General features: G+C 32.5%; 1 protein-coding gene across 17 annotated transcripts in view; it reads left to right on the top strand.

The window, feature by feature from the left end:
• Positions 1-3,304: 3,304 nt before the first annotated feature.
• The window catches only part of LOC148617996 (cell adhesion molecule CEACAM5-like), a 23,688-nt gene continuing 5,034 nt past the window's right edge, over positions 3,305-21,958 (top strand). For 4 of the 17 annotated variants that reach the window (XR_015922587.1, XM_088585704.1, XM_088585703.1 and 1 more), the window contains exons 1-12: positions 3,305-3,457; positions 4,502-4,578; positions 5,931-6,200; positions 7,647-7,904; positions 8,777-9,037; positions 9,797-10,051; positions 10,327-10,620; positions 11,586-11,696; positions 13,903-13,975; positions 14,840-14,892; positions 20,008-20,041; positions 20,496-20,563. Coding sequence is in view for 8 of the 17 variants with exons in the window: in XM_088585704.1 (XP_088441830.1) it covers positions 3,441-3,457; positions 4,502-4,578; positions 5,931-6,200; positions 7,647-7,904; positions 8,777-9,037; positions 9,797-10,051; positions 10,327-10,620; positions 11,586-11,696; positions 13,903-13,975; positions 14,840-14,892; positions 20,008-20,041; positions 20,496-20,563 (1,771 nt within the window). In the remaining 9 variants the exon portion in view is untranslated. The other 13 variants (XR_015922591.1, XR_015922590.1, XR_015922592.1 and 10 more) reach the window with 8 other exon arrangements.

Below are 21,958 nucleotides of genomic sequence, written 5' to 3'. Positions count from 1 at the left end.
CCAAATGTTTCATGTGAGAAAAATGCAGTTGATTTTTAGTCCTATTTGTACATTTGGTCCACTCGGTTTTTTTTAGTCCGACTTGCACTTTCACTTTTTCTTTTCTGTTTTTTTTTTATTCTGATTCTGATGTTATTTACGTTTTTGTTTTTAGTTTTGTTGCATGCTCCTTGTCCCATGGATTTGGTTGCATGCTCCTTGTCCGATGATTTTATTTCATGCTCCTTGTCCCACGATTTTATTGCATGCTCCTTGCCTCAATGATTTTTGGTTGCATCATTCTTGTCCCATGGTTTTGTTGCATGTTCCTTGTCCTATTGTTTCTGTTGCATGTTCCTTGTCCCATTGGTTTCTGTTGCATGCTCCTTGTCAAATGATTGTGTTGCATGTTTCTTGTCCCATTGTTTTTGCTGCATCCTCCTTATCCCATGGTTTTGTTTGCATGCTCCTTGTCACATGTTTTTGTTGCATCCTCCTTGTCCAATGGTTTTGTCGCATCCTCCTTGTCCCATGGTTTTGTTGAATACTCCTTGTTCAATGGTTATGGTTTCAGGCTCCTTGTCCCATGGTTTTGGATATAATTGACATTTAAGTGATTTTCAAATATTTAGACAAAAAGTGTTGATATCCTTGACTTTTATTCTCTAATATGGTTACGAGCTGTCACAAGATTGTCAGCCATTACATCAACACAAGAATTTCGGCTTCGATTTGGCTTAATTTCTTATTCATTTATGTTAAAAAAATTAACACTTCAACAAAACAGAATACATTATATATTTTGATATATGTTTGCAAACTTTATACTTGGTCCTTAATAGAGAAACTCGAAAAAAAAACGTAAAATATAGGAGGAAATAATTAGTACCAATACACCTTTCGTATATTTTATCTTCATTTTTAATTTAGGAAATGTAATATCAGCAAAATTACCGAAGCGTGAACAATAAGATAATTCATAAACGTAAAAATACATGACCAGAACGTAAATCAGTAATCCTCGTGTGAATCTTTAAGTTGCAAGGGAATCACCGTAAAGACGGATTATATTAATGATTTAAGAAGAAAAAAATATTACCCAAACTCTTTTCATATTACTTTCAGCTAATCAACTGTCAACCGTATACGTCTTATTTCTTATTTTCTCGTTGTTACTGTTGTTGTAGACCTTTTTAATTCTTTTTTTTTTTGACAACGAGATGTCTTTATCATGATAACTCAATTATAATACAAGATAGTTTTTAAAGGCAACAGGGAGAAAAGAACAATACAAAACAATGGTTATTACGACTTAATGCATTGAATTAAAAGAAAATAAAAAATCGAAACCTTTTGTTGTGCTTGTAGGTTTGCTATTTACTAGTATTTCCTGATAATTTACATTTAATTAAATAGGATTACAATAATAATGCAAAATTTATCTCCACTATATTCTTAACTGAAACACATTTACCTTATTTTGGGCAGTTGAATTTATTTAAGTAGACTAAAATTTATTAGCAGTTATTTTTTTTAACCACAGAAGAAATACCATATGCAAACATACATCCTACCTGAAACGGGAAGATAAATATTGAAGATACAAGAACGTGCAGAAATGAACTACGAACAAATTTCCACGCAGCCATCTGCAAAAAAGACAGCAAACCAAAGGTAATTCCTAAGCCAAAAGAAAAAAATAACAAAATTAAATGAGACCAGAATATGAAGACGAAAAATGTATTTCAAGAATAAAAAATATTTTGAAAATGTACTTTTTTGTTACTCCTGTCTTTTGTTGCAAAGCTGTAAATAAATCACCGTTCGTGAGGCTTTATTATTCGAGTATATATTTGTTCCTTTTTTTGTCATTTACACCACAATTAAGTTACAAATCAAACTTCAAGCTTTTACTCTAATTGACAATCAAATTCAATTCATTTGACGTTTTGATATGCATACCGTTTTATTTATGTTTTAAAACGCAAGTTTTCAAAAAGACCAATACGAGATGGATATTACAAGACTATTGACAGTCATACTTCCGAAACATTTTTGTGTTTTTTGGTAAGACCATTCATTGTTAATCTTACTGCTTTTCAAAATATGACTAGACAAATGGGAAAAATTATTGTAAATGTTTTTTGCTGTAATTTATTTGTCCTATCTATTCGGATCAGTTATTGCAAGGTATAAATCTAACAAGTTGGTCTGATTCTGCAGAACCCACCATTGGTTATAGTTCAATTCAAGTGTGATCACTTATTGCTTATTTGTTTTTCTTAAAACCTTTATTTGATTGTCCAGTCATTGATGAACGCCGACTTATACGATCAACCGGTGAAAACAGAATATTTTTGTTAGTAATTTTATTAATAATACTATTTCATGAGTATGAATTTAATTATAAATTATGCAAGAATAATCAAAAGAACAAAGATTCTAGCGGAAATAAAAAAAATGTAATCCGGGGACAAAGACTAGATAAGAAAAACAGACACATGCAACAAGGAACATGAAATAGCCAAAATGAAACGTTCAATAAAACAAAGTAAATGACAACTCTTACTACACCAAAAACTGGGTGCATTGTCACGATGCACCGGTAGAGTAAGTGTCCTCTGCTTTTCTAGAAAGAGTAATCAAGGGAACGAAGGTGATAGGTAATCATATGAAACTACGAAAACTATGAAAAGGTTAGCAAATCGGTTCTCATGTTGCAAATGGATAAGTATAACGATCCACGAGTTCGTGATGACGGCCATATAAATTCTGTAGGAACTCTTGTTCCAGGAGCCTAATTGTAACAATACAAGGATGGTATCAACACGTATTTTCGGCAAGCTCTAACATATGAGTTGTGATATGAAAATTCCACACGCAGATACTGAAGTGATTTTGGCACAGAAGAATAGAATGTTTACAATACGGTATGAGAAGTCAGCCTGTTTGTTGTATGATTTGATCATGGGTTTTCCTTTTCCATCGATCTCTAAAAGCAGGTCAAGATATGAGACCGACTTCATAGAGTCTGTAGTGTCCTTTATCTAAAGTTTCTTTTTGGGGGGGGTGTAGATGCGAAGTATTAAATCTACAAAACTAGGATAATGTAGAGAAGACAGTACGTAATTTATATAGGGGGGAACTGAGATGATAGGATCTGGCTAAACCACGATCCGTCTTTTGGATCTGATCAGCTATAAAGTCAACATAGTGAGACTGAAGAAATAGGTCAATGAGTAGCGGAGCACTTTTTGTTTTTTTTCTGAATGTAAGATATCGGTTAAACCGTGGTTTCCTGTGAACATCACATTTAAAAATTCAAAGTAGTAAACTTGTCTATTATAACGCACTTCAAACATAAATATAATTTATATTACGTTTTAAGTTAGTAATCTCATGACAGTCGTACTTAGCCACAACGCGGAAGTTTCTAGAAGTTGAAAGATTCTTGAGTACTGATGATAACTTCAGTTCAGTAAGTTTCTTTGTTTTAATTTTTATATGTTTGTGTGATTGTCTCTGTTTTTATCAACGAATATCAAACATTATTTTTTGCTTGGCGCAAGGTTAAATAGACTTTGTTTGAAATACCGTTTGTTGAAAAGCCAAAACAAGCTTGTCTAGTTCTGAAGACAGAACAACGCACACTTGAATATTGAGCCAGAAAGTTTGAAATGGGAGGTCCTGAAAAATAAGGATATACATGCCTTAATTCAGTTTCCAGAAAGTTCCACTTAATTAAAAAAAGGAAACCCCTCCTCGAATATGTCACTGAAAATCTTGCACTTTTAATCAAATGTTTGCTATTTGGTCATTTTCTCATGTTTTTCCGTATGTTGTCTTATTCTACATTCTACAATTATTGAATAAATGAGAGATTGTTTGTTAATTAACATTGGTATCTACGAATTAAACAATCCACGAAGATTGGTATCTACGAATTAAAATACTTTCACAGTAAGTGGAATTTAGTGGTTACTTTTCTACTGATACTTTTGGAAAATTCGTGACTTAGATTTACTTAAATTTAATAGTATTAAGTACGTTTTTTTTTTCACTCAATTGTTGTTCATATCTTCTGCATTGTTTTGACTTCTGATTTCTACCAATTTTGACTAGAGGCAATTTTATTTTGCCCATTTGCGTTGTAAAATAACGGAAATAATGAACCGTAATGCAAGTGGATGGTTCAGTGCGCTATAAAACCTGGTTTAACCCATCTTACATTTTGAAATGCCTGTTCGAAGTCAGGATAAATGCGGTGGTTTCTAACTTTACGGTTTTTGCCATTTGAAACTTTCCTTTTGACTGCTAATTGTGTTATTAATCTGAACAGAAAATTAAGTATTTGCTTGATTTCTATTTCAATTACGTTTCGTAGAAAAAACGGTCATGTGCAATCCGAATGAAAATTTATTTTAGACTAAAGGCTTTTTTTTCTATCGTTTATCATTATTTTTACAAAATATAGACTTATAGATATAAAATAGTTCAACATAAAAAGTAAATTTCGTTGTAGTTTACAGACGACGATGCCCTCAATAATTCACAATTTGATTTTATTGTTGATGATGATTATGATATCAACGGCTGCAGGTTGGGATTTTTCAATATATGTCATGGTGATATTGTATTCGTTATTTAAACTTTTTGTGAACTTTGTTAATATTCAACTTTGCTCCATTTGACTGACAATCATATGCAAATCATGTGAAATAGTTTTGCCTGTGTATGGCTTTCAGTTATCCAACGGCATGTAATAGGGTACGTAAGTCTCGTTCTAGTTTGATTTTCCTTACCGGAAGTTTTGATGTAGAAAATATTGAATACTGAACTGGACGCTCTGTTAATAAGAAATCTTCATGCATTTAAATAATAGTTTCTTTTGAAACCACGGAGTCACATTACGAGATTTACATATCCTATATCGGACTCAATATCTCAACCAAAGTTTTCATAAACACTTCCTGCTTCACTACGTTTCAACATAACTAAGTTAATATTTTCTCAAAGCATGCGCATTTGTCATAAACGAATTTTAGGATGCAGAGGTTTAGAACGCTACGAAACCTGGTTTTACCCACGTTTAATTTTAAAATGCATATACCAAGTCAGAACCATTGCGGTGGTATCCAACTTCCGGATTTTACCTTCATATTGTTAAAATAACATTGTTTTCTACTTATATTTTTGACCATTGCATTAATTTTATTAGTGTAATTGTGTAATTTCCCTTAATTTTATTATATTTAGCATGAGAAAAGTGCAAAAGCTATGAAGAATACAAATACATCTCTGATGGGGGTTTTAAAAAGCCATTTAATATGTGTTTCTTATTTTTTTTACTTGTATCAAAGCATTGCTCATCTACAAGTTAATGTGATAAGTGTACTGATACTACTTACAAGGGTATACATGTATCATGAATACAAAAACCAAAAACAAAATATGCTAATAAAAATCAGAAAGACACCACTTCACATCGGATCAGTTAAACTTTGTTTTTAATTATGTAAATGAAGGTAAAAATATTGAAATTTTTAAGAAAGAGAATATAATATTGTTTCATGGATTCCAAGTCTAAGTTTATTGTTGGAGTGGTTGTCTCGTTAATCAACCCCGCTTCAATATTAAATCAAGTGATCTTAACTTAAATATGAATACTGTCCATTTGTCATTCTTCAGCAAAAAATACTTTGCTAATTTCACGTACCATTAAACAGGAAAAGGAGTTTATTTAAACCAAGATGCAATACTAGTCGAAACATTTATGCTTATTATTCTTTTTGAAATCCATCAACTATTCATATTTCACAAATCGGATCATATTTTTACATTGATTCTTCTTTAATATTTGCATAATATGTTTTCTCCGGAAAATTATTCTTTCTGGCGTTTTGTCTTTAAACGTAATTACATTCATTTCGTTGCATGAACTGTTTGTTTAGATTCCGTCAAAATGAAACCTCAGAAGATAAAGATAGACCCAACTACAACTAGTTACAAACGAACTATTGGTACATCTTTGAATTCAGTTACATGCTCAGCCGTATGTGAACCATCTTGTAACTTTAAATGGATCTTCCCTGACGGAACAACTGGTACAAGCAATGTATTATCACTATCCCGAATAGAGAAAAATCACGACGGGAACTTTAAATGCAAAGTCACAAACGCTATTGGATCAGCGGAAACAAGCTTTTCTTTGGACGTACAGTGTAAGTATTGCCACCACGTTGTTATATCTTTAATACTTTGATAATTTACTTAGAGTGGAAGGGCAAGTACACGGGTTGTTTCTGTGGAAAAGTCAAATATTAAATAGTTTAATACTTTGTGAGGGTGTTCATACAAAAAAACAGGCAGTGAGCTGCACGTTACATATGTCGTTTAAAAAAAAATCATCCATTTCAAATCACAAATGCACTATTTGTCAAGAAAAGATTTAATGATGGTTTTTGATAAACTGCAATAGTTAAAGAGAAAAAAATGCAAAGAAAAAAAATGAACTTCTTGAAAAAGGGAGATAACTCTTTATTTCAGATGCTTTGATAGGGAACTTTTAAATCGTATTCCGAGCCATCAATTGTCGCATAATTTAACATACATATTTTTTTTGGTTATACATGGGATTTTCTATTGAAAATTGACGGTGCATAATATATTTTTAAATTTATAGTCAAATAATGATGTGTAACACTATTCTCTCTTATGGCACCACCCGCCTTATCGCCGTAGTCCAGCAGGTCTCAGTATCGTATTAATTTTCCCATAGTTTTCTATAGTGAAGTGCATATTTTTAGGATTTAAAAATAAGAATAATTAGTTCTCGTACTGAATTGACGGTAGTACTGCAGATGATGATGGGGAATGGGATTTAAAGTGCTAGGTTCTTGTGATACATGGGATTTTTCATTTGACATACATGTGATATAAACATTACATCGGAATAAAATTACAATGTACCAACCATATCGGTGGGTCTGCCTGATTTTAACATGGACAGCTTCTTAAAACTTTATTTATATTGCATCACTTCCCAAGAAATTATTTTAGATAAAAAGAGGACAATGATGTGCATGCTACTCCACTAAGATTTTTGGTATGAAAACAAATAAAACAAAATACAACAGAAAACTCAAACAGTAACAAAGAGTCGCTTTCAGAGAAGAGGAAAATAATAATTGATTAATTGATAATACAGTTGAAACTCCCTCAAAAGTAAAGATGATTCCTTACAACAAAAAGGTACAGCCTAAAAACGGTCAAACCAACTACAAAAAATGTACACTTCTATTAGAGCACATTGTTCTGGTGAAAAAATTCTAAATTAAGGGAGGTAGTATGGGCAGAAGGTGGGTAATCAACCGAACAAAAATAAAAAAAAAGTTGAAGAGTGAATATGTGAGAGATTGGGGTACACTAGATAGCAGAGCTAGGGTCATAATGCAGCTGGTGACATAGGGCTTCAAATGACAAGTTTTTACCCTATAGTTAGGGTAAAAAAATTGGGAATTTGGCCACAAAAATAATTTCAGTTACTTAAGTATGCGAAAAAGTCTTAACTTGCAATATCATTCCATTTAAAAGGTTAGAATAACATAACAAATACTTAAGAACATTCTCAGATTTAAACAGTTTTTATTTATATATTATTTGCAAAGATCCCCCAGAAAATGTGACGCTATCACCAAGCAACACATCTTACTCCATCAACGAAAAAGACGCCATTTCTATAATATGTTTGGCTGATTGCAATCCAATATGTAGATACCAGTGGGTTGGACCTGGCGGCATGCTCAATGATGATATGATTCTGCAGCTAACGAGCACATCAAGATATGAAGATGGACAGTACCGATGTAGGGTTGAAAATAAACTTGGTTCCAAGTATTCACAAATGATAAGAATTGATTTTTATCGTAAGTATGCTAATGAAATAAAATAAATGATCTTTGTTTGACCAACTCTTTTCTTGCAATTTTGCACTACTGGTAGCTTAACTTTGTACCTATTTATATGTTGAACTTTTAAAAGAAGTAGTAAACAAATGTTGTTCACAGTACACAGAAGAATTGACATGTTATCAAATGTTTTTAAGATAGGATTTTCTTTCTTATTTTTAAAAATTACGATAATTGGCTAAATGGAAGTTATTTAACCAAATTTCTCAGTCGACACAACGTAATTGAAGAAGGTAAAGAAGTTGACTGCGATTTTTCTTTTTGTGAAATATATATTAAATTGGAAGACTGTTTATAATTGTAGTTAAGCAATATATACAAATCATATTTGATACTCAGTACTTAATTGCTATTTTTTTTGGACAAGCAACAGAAATGGCATTATTGACCAGTAATTTAAGACAATGGAAATGAAGTAGAATTTTCCTTCTTTTGATATGAATTTTGTACACAATAAGTCAACTCTCTTTCTTTGAGCAAACCATGTTCATTTGTATAACCAAATTTTCCACTGTGAGATCGTTAAAATTAACTATTCAGATAGTCCCAAACAAAACAAAAGTTTTGAAAATTAACTATTATAATGATGAAAAATATAAGATCTTTAAATTTTCTATAAGCATTAGAAACGTTTTTACGCAAGGATGACCCTTGCGACGGGAGTTTAAGGTACTTCAATCAGGAACGAGGAATAAAATATGCAAATGGTGTATTGAAAGTAATTATATAATTGCCCGAAATTCAAACCTTTTTTAGAATAAAATCTTGGACCAACTTTGCAAGTTTTTTTTAATAAATACTACATTAAAATAACCAAATTTTGCTTCCAGATTCCCCTACCGATATTACTCTTTCACCCTCAACATATCGCTACACCAAACTTAAAGGAGAATCGTTAGGTCCAATAACGTGTACGGCTGATTGTAAACCATCTAGTCAGTATCAATGGAAGTTTCCTGATAAATCCCTACAACCAACAAGAAATCTGTTTATATACTCTCTGTCTGAAACTGATCATCATGGACTTTTCGAATGCCAGGTAACCAACACTGAAGGAACAACTCTTAAACACATAATTGTTGATGTTTACTGTAAGTATTAACTTATCATATGATATTACATGTTGTGTAAGGGGTACATTACACCTAATGAAATTAACTCTACTAAAAATCGGCGAAACGTTTTATTTTGATAACTTAAAAAATTTTAGTAATAAAAAGATTTGTTAACAAAGCTAGTATATGTTCATTAAAATTATTCCATGAAATACGTGGTTAACATTTCTAGAAATTCATATATTTTGTTTCTTTTATCGAAGTAAAACACTGAATAAAATTTAAAGAAATTTAAACGAGTCAATTAAGTTAGGTACACCCTTAAAGAAAAGAAAAACGAACAGCTAGAAGAGGCAATTTGTATTGTACATTCTTTTTTTTTCTGTGAATCAAAATGTTTTTAAATACATATCGTGATTCTTTGTTTACTTTATCCTGAGGAATTTAGAAAAAAAGTTTGCATGAAATTCGAATTTTGTTTCGTATAAAAATAAAGAAATCAAATTAAACATGGATGGCATTCCCATTATATAGCTGTGATGGGCGAAATTTGTGCTATTAAGTCAAACTTGGAAAAAAGATGGTCATGCTATGAACTTGTACATGAATTTATATGTAGTTTTGAAATCAAATGTGAACGGGTTACATTATCGTTTTTCACAGTAAAAATATGATGTGCACATTTGCTTTGAGATTTCTCTAAAGTTTTATTTCTATTTGAGCTTTGTTCTAAATATATCATTCAATATATTATCGGTGTTTACATCATTTTACTTAATTTGTTTTCTTTCCAAGATGGGCCAGAAACAGTCAACTTAACGAGAAAAAATACAACAGTTAGAGAGTATCGGACATTCACTATATCTTGTCGTGCCGATTGTAGACCTGTGTGTGATTTTTCATGGCAGAATGTGAACGGGGACCAAGTTTCAAGCAGTGATCAATTGAGATTCAGTACGATTGATAGAAAATATGCCGGAAAATACTTTTGCCAAGCTCGAAATAAATACGGATCCGAAGATTCAGCAAAAGTTTCAATAACTGTTTTTAGTATGTACACTATTCCAAAGCTGTGTAAGAAAAGAAAGTAAATGTATACATACAAAGGTCAATTATAATAAAAAATGACAACATAATTTATGAAAATTCTAATTCCTTCAATACGAGGTGACAGGTACATTCTGCTTTTGTAAGAAGAGTTCAACTTAAAATTTCGATAAGTAACATTCACCCTTTATTATATTGTTAAATCACAAATAGATATAATCAATAATTTATTTTAACGGCTTAAATCTGATTATATACTCTTCTACTTTTTTTTCTAGCTATGCCGACAAAAGTAGGAAACATGAGTGTGATTTGTACAGGCCCAGATTCAGCAGCTATTTCATGGATTCCAGATTTAAGTGTAGTTCCAGAGCAAAACTTTACAGTATTATTTTGGGCGAAAGGATCTGATTCGAAAAGCAACAAGGTGTACTTCAGGGATACAAACCAACCGTTTATATATATTCTACATTTGAATAAATTATCTCCATCTACTAAGTATTATTTTCAGATTGTGTCTGAAAATAGCATAGGTAAAGCGTGGTCCAATCTACGAACCTGTTCAACACTCGGTAAGTATCATGATGTAACAGTAACAATCATTTTATGGGGCAGCTTTCTGTGGTTAATCAGAAAGGTATTGAAGTCTCGTCTTTATAATCCGTGATTTCACGTAATCTAGTCTACCATTCAAGTACATGGAGATTAGTTATTACAGAACGATGTGTTCAGTACTAAAACACAACATCATTTCATGTAAAAGTACCGATAAAAAAATGACAAATATCTATTTCTACGTGATACTGTAAAGAAAAAGCATGAAATCGAAAATTTTGCATTGTAATGCAGCGTTTCTAGATCCCATCCGGTCTTCGGATTTCAATACGTCCTACACAGAAAATTACGGTAATAAGGAAAATGAAACTAGAACGAGACTTACAAACCTTATAGGGTACTGAGTTTCTGTTTAAAATAATTCAAGTAATCAAAAGTAGTTCTAAATAAATTGAAAATTTGTGGAAATACTTTGATATCCATAATATTTTATTTATTTGTGGAGGTACTTCGATATCCAAAATGCATTGTATATTTGTGCAAGTACTTTTATATTTGATATAATTTAATAAAAATATATTTTCAAATATACTAGAATAATTCAAATCCAATACTGGTTTCTGTCGTAGTTCTTGATAGATACAGGAAAAAAAAACATTACCCATTGTGGTACATTATAATTTGAATGAATAAATTAGTAGGACCAAGGATATGAGATAGCAAAGATATTTAAAAAAAAACGATAAAGAACCAAAACCAAACATACCAAAACTGTACTGTCTTTTAGTGAATTGTACTTATATTTTGTAAATTGTATTTGTAACATACATCCACGTCTATAGATCTACATGAAACCACATTTGGTGAATCACCGAAGCGACATAATAGAAAAACAGTTCGAGACATTTCAAGGATAGTTTTCACACACAAGTTAATGTGAAATGATTTAAGCTACTTTGCCTTATCTTCATTTTATTTTTAGAGCCCCCATCAATTAAATCGATGAGCAGTATTGTATTATTCAGTGGAATCGCCATGTTGTCGGTTGCAAGCTTGATTACTGTTATCTTCATAATACCTTTTTTGCTGAGAAGTAAGTAAATCATATTTAACTTCAACCTAAAAGATAAAGAGTTCAGTGAGCTTTAGTTCTAATGTATGCATTTATACGACTTCATAAATCTTGTTCTCCACAAAAAAACTTTCAAAATTGTAAACAATGGTATTAACTGTGGTCAAATTAGACTTTTGTAATTACGAACACATTTTTTTCTAAATTGGTACAAGTTAAAATTCTTTATTTCCGTTGTTGCAAAGAGGTCATTTCTTCGTTGTAATTGCAACAGCTAAAACTGAATCTGATTATATGAATAAGATATCTCCAAAACAGAGGTCCTTGTATTTTCTACGTCAAACAAACACGAAGTTAGTACAGGGACGAGGGAGCTACCAGCCTCTATTTCGGAGATTGTAAGATATTATGCTTCCGTATTACTTTGAAATTGGAACAAATGAGTATTGTCTGTCTTTTTCATTTTTTCCAATGAAAATAGACGATCCTTATACACATTGCATACAATTATTATTTGGTCCGTTCTCAGCGATTCAAATAATCTCAAAACGAAAAAAAAAGTTGTTACGAGACAATTAATAATATTTGGACTTTCAACTGTTAGAAATAATACATAAGAAATGTGTCAAATTTTTTAACAGGTTATACTCAAATACCTGGTTTGGGCAAGTTTACACTTTCATATACCGCTTCGCGGTATATAAGCACAAACTGCCGTAAACCAGATTAATTCGTATAACCTGTTCAAAAGTTTGAACCGTTCCTCAAATAACATATAAAACTAGGGGCAAGGACATTTGAAAATTATCCCATGATAAAAAAAATGACGAAAAATATAATCACAACATAAAAATTTAACCTCCTTAAATAAACTTTTAGGTCATCAAAGTGAATATTAGTTTAAAAAAGTGAAAAGGCTTTCTACAAAAGGAAGCATTTTTTTATTTGACTTTCCACTGTAAAGATAAAATCTTAAACAATTGAATAATACATAATTAATAGATTTTCTTCCTAAATGACCGGAGATCTCATATGTATCAAACAACACTAAGAGGTCTTCCTAAATGACTGGATATCTCATATGTATAAAGCAACACTAAGAGGTCTTCCTACATGACTGGAGATCTCATATGTATCAAGCAACACTAAGAGGTCAATAATGAGGGACTATGTTTACGTTTGGGGGCGCACATCTTATGTGCATTTTCAATCATTTTATGTTTTTTATGACTTTAAAGTCAATTTCAAGTCTCTAGTTTCTATTTATTTGTGGTTATCCGTCATTTTTTTAATGTAATTATAATTTCTTTTACTATTTTCTATGTATAAATGGATCACATCACCTATGGCAATGAGTTAAATATGGTATGAAAACATGCATGTTACTGATTTTTCCCATTTTGATTAGTTCTCACAAAACATAAATGTCCTTCTGGTTTGTTGCCTCGGTATTTTTTGCCAATATGATAAACTCATTTATTCTTATAAAAAAAACAAGCTTACCTGATTTTTTTTACTATGCACTGTATTAACTATTTAAATGACAAGCTCATAGGGCAGGCATATCTTTTAAAAAAAAAAGATTATAAGTCATTGTAAACGTTCGTATATACACCATCATGAGTTTTACCAAGTAAATTCTTAATGATTTTGAAATGCAATCAAAAACCAACTTTGTGTCGTCAGACTAGCAATAGCAGACAAATCTCAAATCATAACTGTATGTGCGATTTCTGGCATATTCAATGATACTTATTTTTGACACATTATCTTTTTTTTATTACATTTTTAGTGTTGCTTATCGGTCAGTTTTTTTAATACAATGATTTTTGATTTTATGTAGTTCTAATTCTGAATTTTGTAATTTTCCTCAAACCACAAGTTGAAAGAGTACTCAGTGGAACCAAGGTTTTAGTGGTAATCAACAGAATGTAATCCAGGGACAAAGACCAGACAGGGAAAACAGACATACACAACAAAGAACAATAAAGTAACTACAATCATACATACAAAGTAACAAAAGCAAATGAGCAACTCGGACTCCACTAAAAACTGGGAGCATGGACCAGGTGCACCGGTAGGGTACGCGACCTCTGCTTTTCTAGAAACACTCACCGAGTTGCTCATAAAAAGTTGAAAACTTATAGAAGAACATACCATTGAATGTATACGTTTTTCACCTTCAAGGTTCGGAGTACTTTAACAAATGTTTTTACTGGAATTGTAGAATATAAAATTTGTAAAATTTGGAAGAAAGACGATAAATGTGGATCATGTTTGTCAAACATTCAATTACCATGGTAAGGTATTTACAATAATATCAACAATATTCATGTAATCCCTTGTGATAGAACAGTACTTAGACATTATTGATTAAACTGTAATTTTGAGAAAGGGAGGAATGTGTTAATGATTTTAAGAATTAGTATTGTTCATGTTAATTATAAATTGAATTATATATACTTAAGGGTATAAAACAACCAAAAAAAGGGGAATTAAAAGAACATATTATAAAAACAAGTAACTATAAAATAGCAAAAATACCTAAGGCTAAACAATTAAAGTGTCAGCAAATGCACATACAAAAATACCTCGGTGAATAACAAGTAATAAAGAAATGTATTGATACCCGGAGTACAATAATTACTTGTACACAAATAATAAATGGGTCAGTAAATCATACGCAAGGCAGGTAAACTGGACACATAGAATGTTTGTGTCCAGATTTATGTCCAGATTTACATTGAATTAAGGATGTCTTGTATAATTGAATAGTATATATTTGAACATCATGTATATTCTGAGATCCTCGCTTTTACTATTGTAATAAACGTAGCAGTCAGTGTACACGTCTTGGAATTATTATCCGTGCCAGACTCTGTCACACCCCAGAAAAATAAGAGGTAAACAATAGACAAAGAAAACTTTTAAAAATTAAAGGTATTCTCAGGAAAAGGACATGACCCAGTTATGCAACAGAAAAATAACGAATTCTTATCCATAATTAATCTACTAAAGTTTTAGGAGTAGAAGTCGAGAAGACCATTAATCACCTATTTGTTCGACTCAAGCTTAAGATATTGTCATTTACTTTTAGTTTTTGGTTTGCAATTTTGACAGTAATGCCATAAAATATCTAACTGAGAGCTAATTTTTCGTTTAAGTCGAAAGACGAAAAGAGAATCTAATTATGTGAATACATCACTTCCTCTTTCAAGTAAGTAATTATTAGTTAATTGGTTAGATTAGATAACATATGGATAGGAGACTTGACTTTGAATTTACTTTATTCATTTGCAAACATGACTACGTTTTGTCGAAAACAAAATACTCTGATCTGAAATAACGTTTAACGCCTGTAAAAATGCTAGTACTAGTAGGACCTCATCCTTCTATGTCAGGGCTTTAGTCGACCTTCGCTACATCTAACCCTTGACATCACTTGCTCATATTTAGGAAAAAAGCACAAAACAACATTGTTTTTGTTTGTAAAACGTATTATGCCCGATGTTTATTATCAGAGGTAGACGCAGAGAATAGTAGCAGTAATAAGACTATACTCCCGCTACACACTCCGAAGAAGAGATAGTGGAAAACCATAAATCGGTGCCATCCTATTTTGGTCTCTTTGCCCAAGACGATGATTGTGATTTACCGTCTATGTATTGGATTCCTAACTCCACCAGAATCCCTTCTGGATATGCAAAATGTACAACCAAGCCTATTTCAAAAATTCTATACCCACAGCTATAAAAATGGGTCTCCAGTCCTTAACGACACTTAATCCCTTAGTGGTATTAGTTCAATGTTGATGCGTGTTTCAACACACGGTCGGCACTCCAATGGGAACAAATTGTGCACATCTACTTGATGACCCATTCCTTCAATCTTATGAGGCTGACTTTATAGACGATCTGATCCAAAATAATCCAAACTTCATTTAGCTAGATCCTTAATCTCAGATTCCGCTATATAGATGACGTATTATCGTTAAACAATCCTAGTTTCGGGGATTTGATACATTGCATCTATCCAAAGAACATGAGATAAAGGATACTACAGACATTGTGAAGTCACTTCCATATCTTGACTTAAACTTAAAAATCGATGGTAAAAGTATACGACAAACCCGATGACTATTCGTTCTGTATTGTCAACTTTCCTTTCATCAATGGCAACATCCCTTCTGCATATTGGTATTTGTATATCACTAGTATGTTTTTAAAGAGCATCCAGTAAGTACGCAGACAGGATTATGTTACTATAAGATTAAAGTCAATCTGCACCATGGAGACTGATTTGTTCAACGTGTCATAGTTTTCCTTTCCTATTTCGTCTACCCTGGACTTGAATTTTTAAGAGCAACTCGGTGGGTGTAAAGCAGAAGACGCTTACTCAACCGGTGCACCTGGTCCATGCTCCCAGTTATTAGTGGAGTCCGAGTTGCTCATTTACTTTTGTTCCTTTTTATGTATTATTTTTGGTTATATAATGTTAATGTGGTCTTTGTCCCTGGATTGCATTCTTTTGATTTCCCTTGATTACTTTCTGAATAGGGTACATTGTTTTTTGTTGATATTTACTTTTTTTCCGGTGCTTAATACATGAATTCACACTTCATTTTGCTCCGAATGACCGAATATTTTTCTCCGAATAACCTTTTGACGTCAATGAAACACTAATTCTAAATTGTGACGTCATTAAACTTTAAGTTGAAGGAGAATTTAGTAATTTAGTAAAAACAACGGGAAAATATGTTATTTTGGTCAATGGCGCCCACAAGTGTAAATAAATATATGTTTGAACTGATAGCTTCAAAGAGTAATCAAGGGAACCAAGGTTATAGCGGTAATCAAAAGAATGAAATCCAGGGACAAAGACCAGACAGGGAAAACAGACATACACAACAAAGAACATAAAGTAACTAAAATCATACATACAAAGTAACAAAAGTAAATGAGCAACTCGGACTCCACTAACAACTGGGAGCATGGACCAGGTGCACCGGTAGGGTAAGCGACCTCTGCTTTTCTAGAAACACCCGCCGAGTTGCTCATAAAAAGTTAAGTCCGGGGTAGACAAACGAGGGAAGGAAAACTATGACCCGTTGAATAAATCAGTTCTCATGGTGCCGATGGATACACCATAACGATCCACGAGTTCATCATAACGACCATAAAACTTTTGTAGTGATGACTTCAATCTTGTAACAACATTACCTTGTTTCAGAAGCCTATTTGTTAGAGTTCTAGCGCGATACAAACAGTCTGCGTAGTTTCTGCAAGCTCTGGCATTACGTATGAGTTGTGATATGAACACTCCATACGCAGGAGCCGAAGGGATGTTGCCACAGATGAAAGGAAAGTTGACAATTCTGAATGAAAAATCATCATGTTTGTCGTAAAGTTTTGTCAATAGTTTTTCTTTACCATCGATTTCTAAGTGTAGGTCAAGATATGAGGCTGACTTCACAGTGTCTGTAATATCCTTTATCTCAAGTTCTTTTGGGTATATGCGATGTATCAAATCCCCGAAATTAGGATTGTTTAAAGATAATACGTCATCTATATAGCGGAAACTGAGATTGAAGGATCTAACCAAACGATATTCTTTCTTTCTGATCAGATCAGCTATAAAGTCAGCCTCATAAGAGTGAAGAATATGTCAGCAAGTAAAGGAGCACAATTTGTTCCTATTGGAATGCTGAACGTTTGTTGAAAAACACGTCCACCACACTGGACAAATATGTTGTCGATTAAAAATTCCAGCATTTTGTAAACATCTTCCTCTGTATATTTGGAAGATGATTTGGAATTATTTCTTACAAAGTATGAGGAATCTCTACCAAGAACTATATATTTGTGTCTAGGTGTACCATCTTTTTTGGAAAAACAACAATCTATAATGTTTTTAAGTCGGGATATTAACTGAGTATGGAGAATAGAAGTATACAGTGTTGAAAAATCATAGGTTTTAATGCTATAATATTCAGATAATAGCCTTGAACTGATTGTCTCCAAAAGATCTTTCGAATTTTTCAGGATCCACATTGAATTAATACCACTACGGGAGTAACAAGTATTGTTGTATGACTGTAGACCCTCTTTGACAGTTGTGAGTATAGAATTTAAAAGTTTTGAAAGAGGTTTGGTGGTACATTTTGCAGATCCAGCTATGAAACGTTGTTTGTGTGGATTCTTGTGAAGTTTAGGAATCCAGTACATAGACGGTAAATCACAATCATCGTCCTTGGTAGAGAGACCAAAAGAGGATAGCACAGATTTATGGTTTTCCACAATCTCTGTTTTGGAGAGAATGGTAGCAGTGTAGGTCTTATCATTGCTATTATTTTCTACGTCTACCTCTGATAATAAACATTGGATATAAAACGTTTTGCAGACAAAAAGTTGTTTATTACGTTTCTGCCTTTTTCGTCATCCTTAGAAGAAACTTTTTCAAAATCATCTAGTTACATCTAATTGGCCTCAATCCAGAGATTAATTAATTAATTAATTAATCGTATTTTGATGTATACAACACAAAATAGTATTTTTCTTTTATTTCAAATGATATAAGCATTTCATCTTTGCTTCCTATGAGAGAACAATCGCATTTTAACAATACTCAACGTATCGGGAGGTGGACATAAATGGACCGGCTATTATTCAGTTATAAAATCAGTACTAAACAAATGTGTAGAAAATTGTATTTCAGGACTTATGCATTAACTTTATTTTTCATTTATTTGACTTTTATGTACACTGTAAACCTCTCCAACAAAACCGTTTATTGTGCAGAATGTGTTCGCTTTATCAGTGAGTCGGATTACGTGTCAGTCAGTTCACTTGCGTTCTTGCAGACACTATCAAGGTTGCTAATCAGCCGTTGGAAGTCAGAGCAATCTCTGACAGCAGGTACCTACCTGGTTGTCAATCTTAAAAGTGTGATAATGGTAAAACTTGATATGTTTGAAGTGTTTCTTTGGTATGCATACTGTTCAAATGGCTGAGTGAAATGCAACAGGAATAAAATTGAAATTATAAAAACTGTAGGTCGATGGTAACTTATTAATGAAACTTAATATAAAAGATAAGAAGCTGTCTAGTTAAGAGTCATGTAAAAGTCGATTCATGCATAAAAATGCTTCAGTGATTTTATCAGACAAAGACAAAATTGTATTTCTCGGACAGTTTACATTGTTAAAAGAGACAGACAACTGATAAAATTACATGATAAAAGATACATACAAAATAAAAAGTATATGTAGCTATCTATATATATTCGTTATATGTTCAATTTGGTCTAAAAATAAATCCTTCATTGTTAAAAACCTCGGTGGCCCCCTTTCATCGGAGGTAATTGTTTGATTATTTATATAGGTGGAATTTTCACATATTTTTCTCCTTTACAACCAATCAAATTTTAACTCAATTGATCGGGATGAATTGAAGCTTTTATCATTGTGGGATAAGTGGGATAAGTTTTTGGACCAAAATAAACAAGGAGAAATACCATTGTAGCCTTTATTATACACGAATCACCTTTTTTCTTGATGTTGCAGGATTCTTACATGGACTGCTACTTAACTAAATCAAATAGGAAATCTTTATAAAAAAGATTCACAAAAGGGAACGATCACATAATTCTGATGAATACTTGGCATATTCTTTAAAAAATTGTGCATACTCATATTCTTATGTGATAGTTAATTGCAACAAAATAGTTTTTTTTAGTATAGTATTGAAGGAAACCCTCGAAATAATGGCCCGGATGATTTATACAGTTCTCTGAATATGGTTGATTCTCCATACACTTCGAGCATTTTTTTTTTTAGATATTATTGAAACTATCAGTATCCTTAACTATGATCAATGCCATTCTGATCCGTAGAAAAAAATAATATCGATATGTTATTATAAAATTGGTGGCAATATACAAAACAATCAGGATTTTTAGAACGCCGGAATCTATACAGTGTAAAGTGAAGTATTTACCCCCTCCAAGAATAGTTTATACAAGTCTATTTCGGGACGAAAAAGGGGGGCGCATAATTGATATTCAAATATGTAGTACTTATTTTGAAGTAACCATTACATGATCATTCATTTGAATACACTATACTCTTTAAGAAATATAGTTGTGAGAATTCTGTTCCGTGCATGCTAATTAATGTTGACAGCACACAACACATGATCACTTTGCTTCATGCTTGAATGCGTTATGTGGCAATTGGTGGTCATACGTTGATAAGTAGAAACACGTCAGTAATGTCAAAATGCAGTTGTTCTCAAGGCTGCCTACCCCACAAGTGTACTGAAATTATTTATTTAAGATGGAGAACAAGATGAGTTTGGAGAACATCGAGAGTACGTTCATTTAAATGATATCTAATTATTATAAAACAAGGATGCAGATGAAATTGGTTAAACAAGTTTTACTTGTCTTTGATTTAATTTTGTGTGCATTAAAACAAGTCGATATGCCGAATGTCGGAAACAAATGCATAAAATTAGAAATTATTGTATAACATAAGCTTTATATGGATAGTACTTGTTGTCCTTTGGGCTTGAATTTATATTTTGGACTGTTCACAGAGATCCGTGGCATTATTTCATGCGTATATAACTAAAATCTGTCTAACATGCCAGCGCTGTAATTAGAATTTCCCGATCATACAGTGTGAAAATCTAAAACGACACTGATTATTCGTATAAGATAAAAATGACCTTCCTTTAGTCTCGAAAACAGAAAAAAATATTTCTCGTTAAATTAAGTAGTGAGAGAGGCTTAGCTTAAACTGTTCTTATTTCATACTTACAGTCTGTATGAAAATTTAGAGGTTACAGACAAGACGAAGGTTACCCAATACTCCAAAATAAGAGGAAATGGTTCGTATTTATCTATTTTTACAATACTGGTATGGGGGAAAACTTCAAAAGAACTTGAGATAAAGGATACTACAGACACTGTAAAGTCAGCCTCATATCTTGACCTACACTTAGAAATCAATGGTAAAGGAAAACTATTGACCAAACCTTACGACAAACGTGATGACTTTTCATTCAGCATTGTCAACTTTCCTTTCATCTGTGGCAGCATCCCTTCAGCACCTGCGTATGGAGTGTTCATATCACAACTCATACGTTATGCCAGAGCTTGCCGAAACTACGCAGACTTTTTGTATCACGCTAGAACTCTAACAAATAGGCTTCTGGAACAGGGTTATGTTGCCACAAGATTGAAGTCATCACTACAGAAGTTTTATTGTCGTCAACATGAACTCGAGGATCGTTATTGTGTATCCATCTGCACCATGAAAACTGATTTATTCAACGTGTCATGGTTTTCATTTTCTCGTTTGTCTACCTCGGACTTGACATTTTATGACCAACTCGGTGGGTGTTTCTAGAAAAGCAGAGGACGCTTACCCTACCGGTGCACCTGGTCCATGCTCCCAATTTTTAGTGGAGTCCGAGTTGCTCATTTGCTTTTGTTACTTTGTATATATGATTTTATGATATTCTTTGTTGTGTATGTCTGTTTTCCATGTCTGTTCTTTGTCCCTGGATAACATTCATTGGTTCCCTTGATTACTCTTTCCCATTCTATGGAATTTGGGGGATGGGGGAAAGTTGGGATGGGGATAAGGGATAGGGATAGTGTATGGGGGGTGGGAATGGGGACAGGGGATAGTGTATGGGGATGGGGATTTTGAATGGGAAGGATTGTGAAAAAATTAAAGCATTTATTGATATGATAAATGTATTAAATTTAATTTAGAATATAAATTATATATTGAAGAATATAAAAATATAAAATTCAATTTAAAATATTAATAAAGAAAAAATCAACACGTAACAAAAAACCAAAGGACATGAACATCCTGGACTCCACTGAAAAAACTGATTACCACTAACTTAAAATTCTAACCGCTGCAACAATTAAGCTAATATGCTTAATGATATAAATTAAGATAACCGCAATTGTATCTTGAATATGTGGATCAACATGGAAGTCATACAAAAGATGATTATCGAAATCTTAGACAAAGATCAGCGGCTTTCATAAAGAACTACCATGACATGATTATGTTAGAAATATATTAGTCCTATCTTCAAAACAATTACTTTTGTCCGTAATTTTTAAAATATAATCATCGACCTTCATCTGTCATAATTTATATTGATAATTTACCAGACTTGACTATCAGCGAACAGCTGCCAGCGACTTTTTTCGAGAGGCAGTCGTAGGCATTGTTTTAACGACGTATTGTCCCACTTTTT

Source organism: Perna viridis, chromosome 5, assembly GCF_037379345.1.
Source record: "Perna viridis isolate PV_CMFRI_1.1 ecotype Kerala chromosome 5, ASM3737934v1, whole genome shotgun sequence".
Lineage (NCBI taxonomy): Eukaryota > Metazoa > Mollusca > Bivalvia > Mytilida > Mytilidae > Perna > Perna viridis.
Note: the sequence above shows the minus strand (reverse complement) of the source record. Positions and strands in the feature narration are given on the sequence as shown.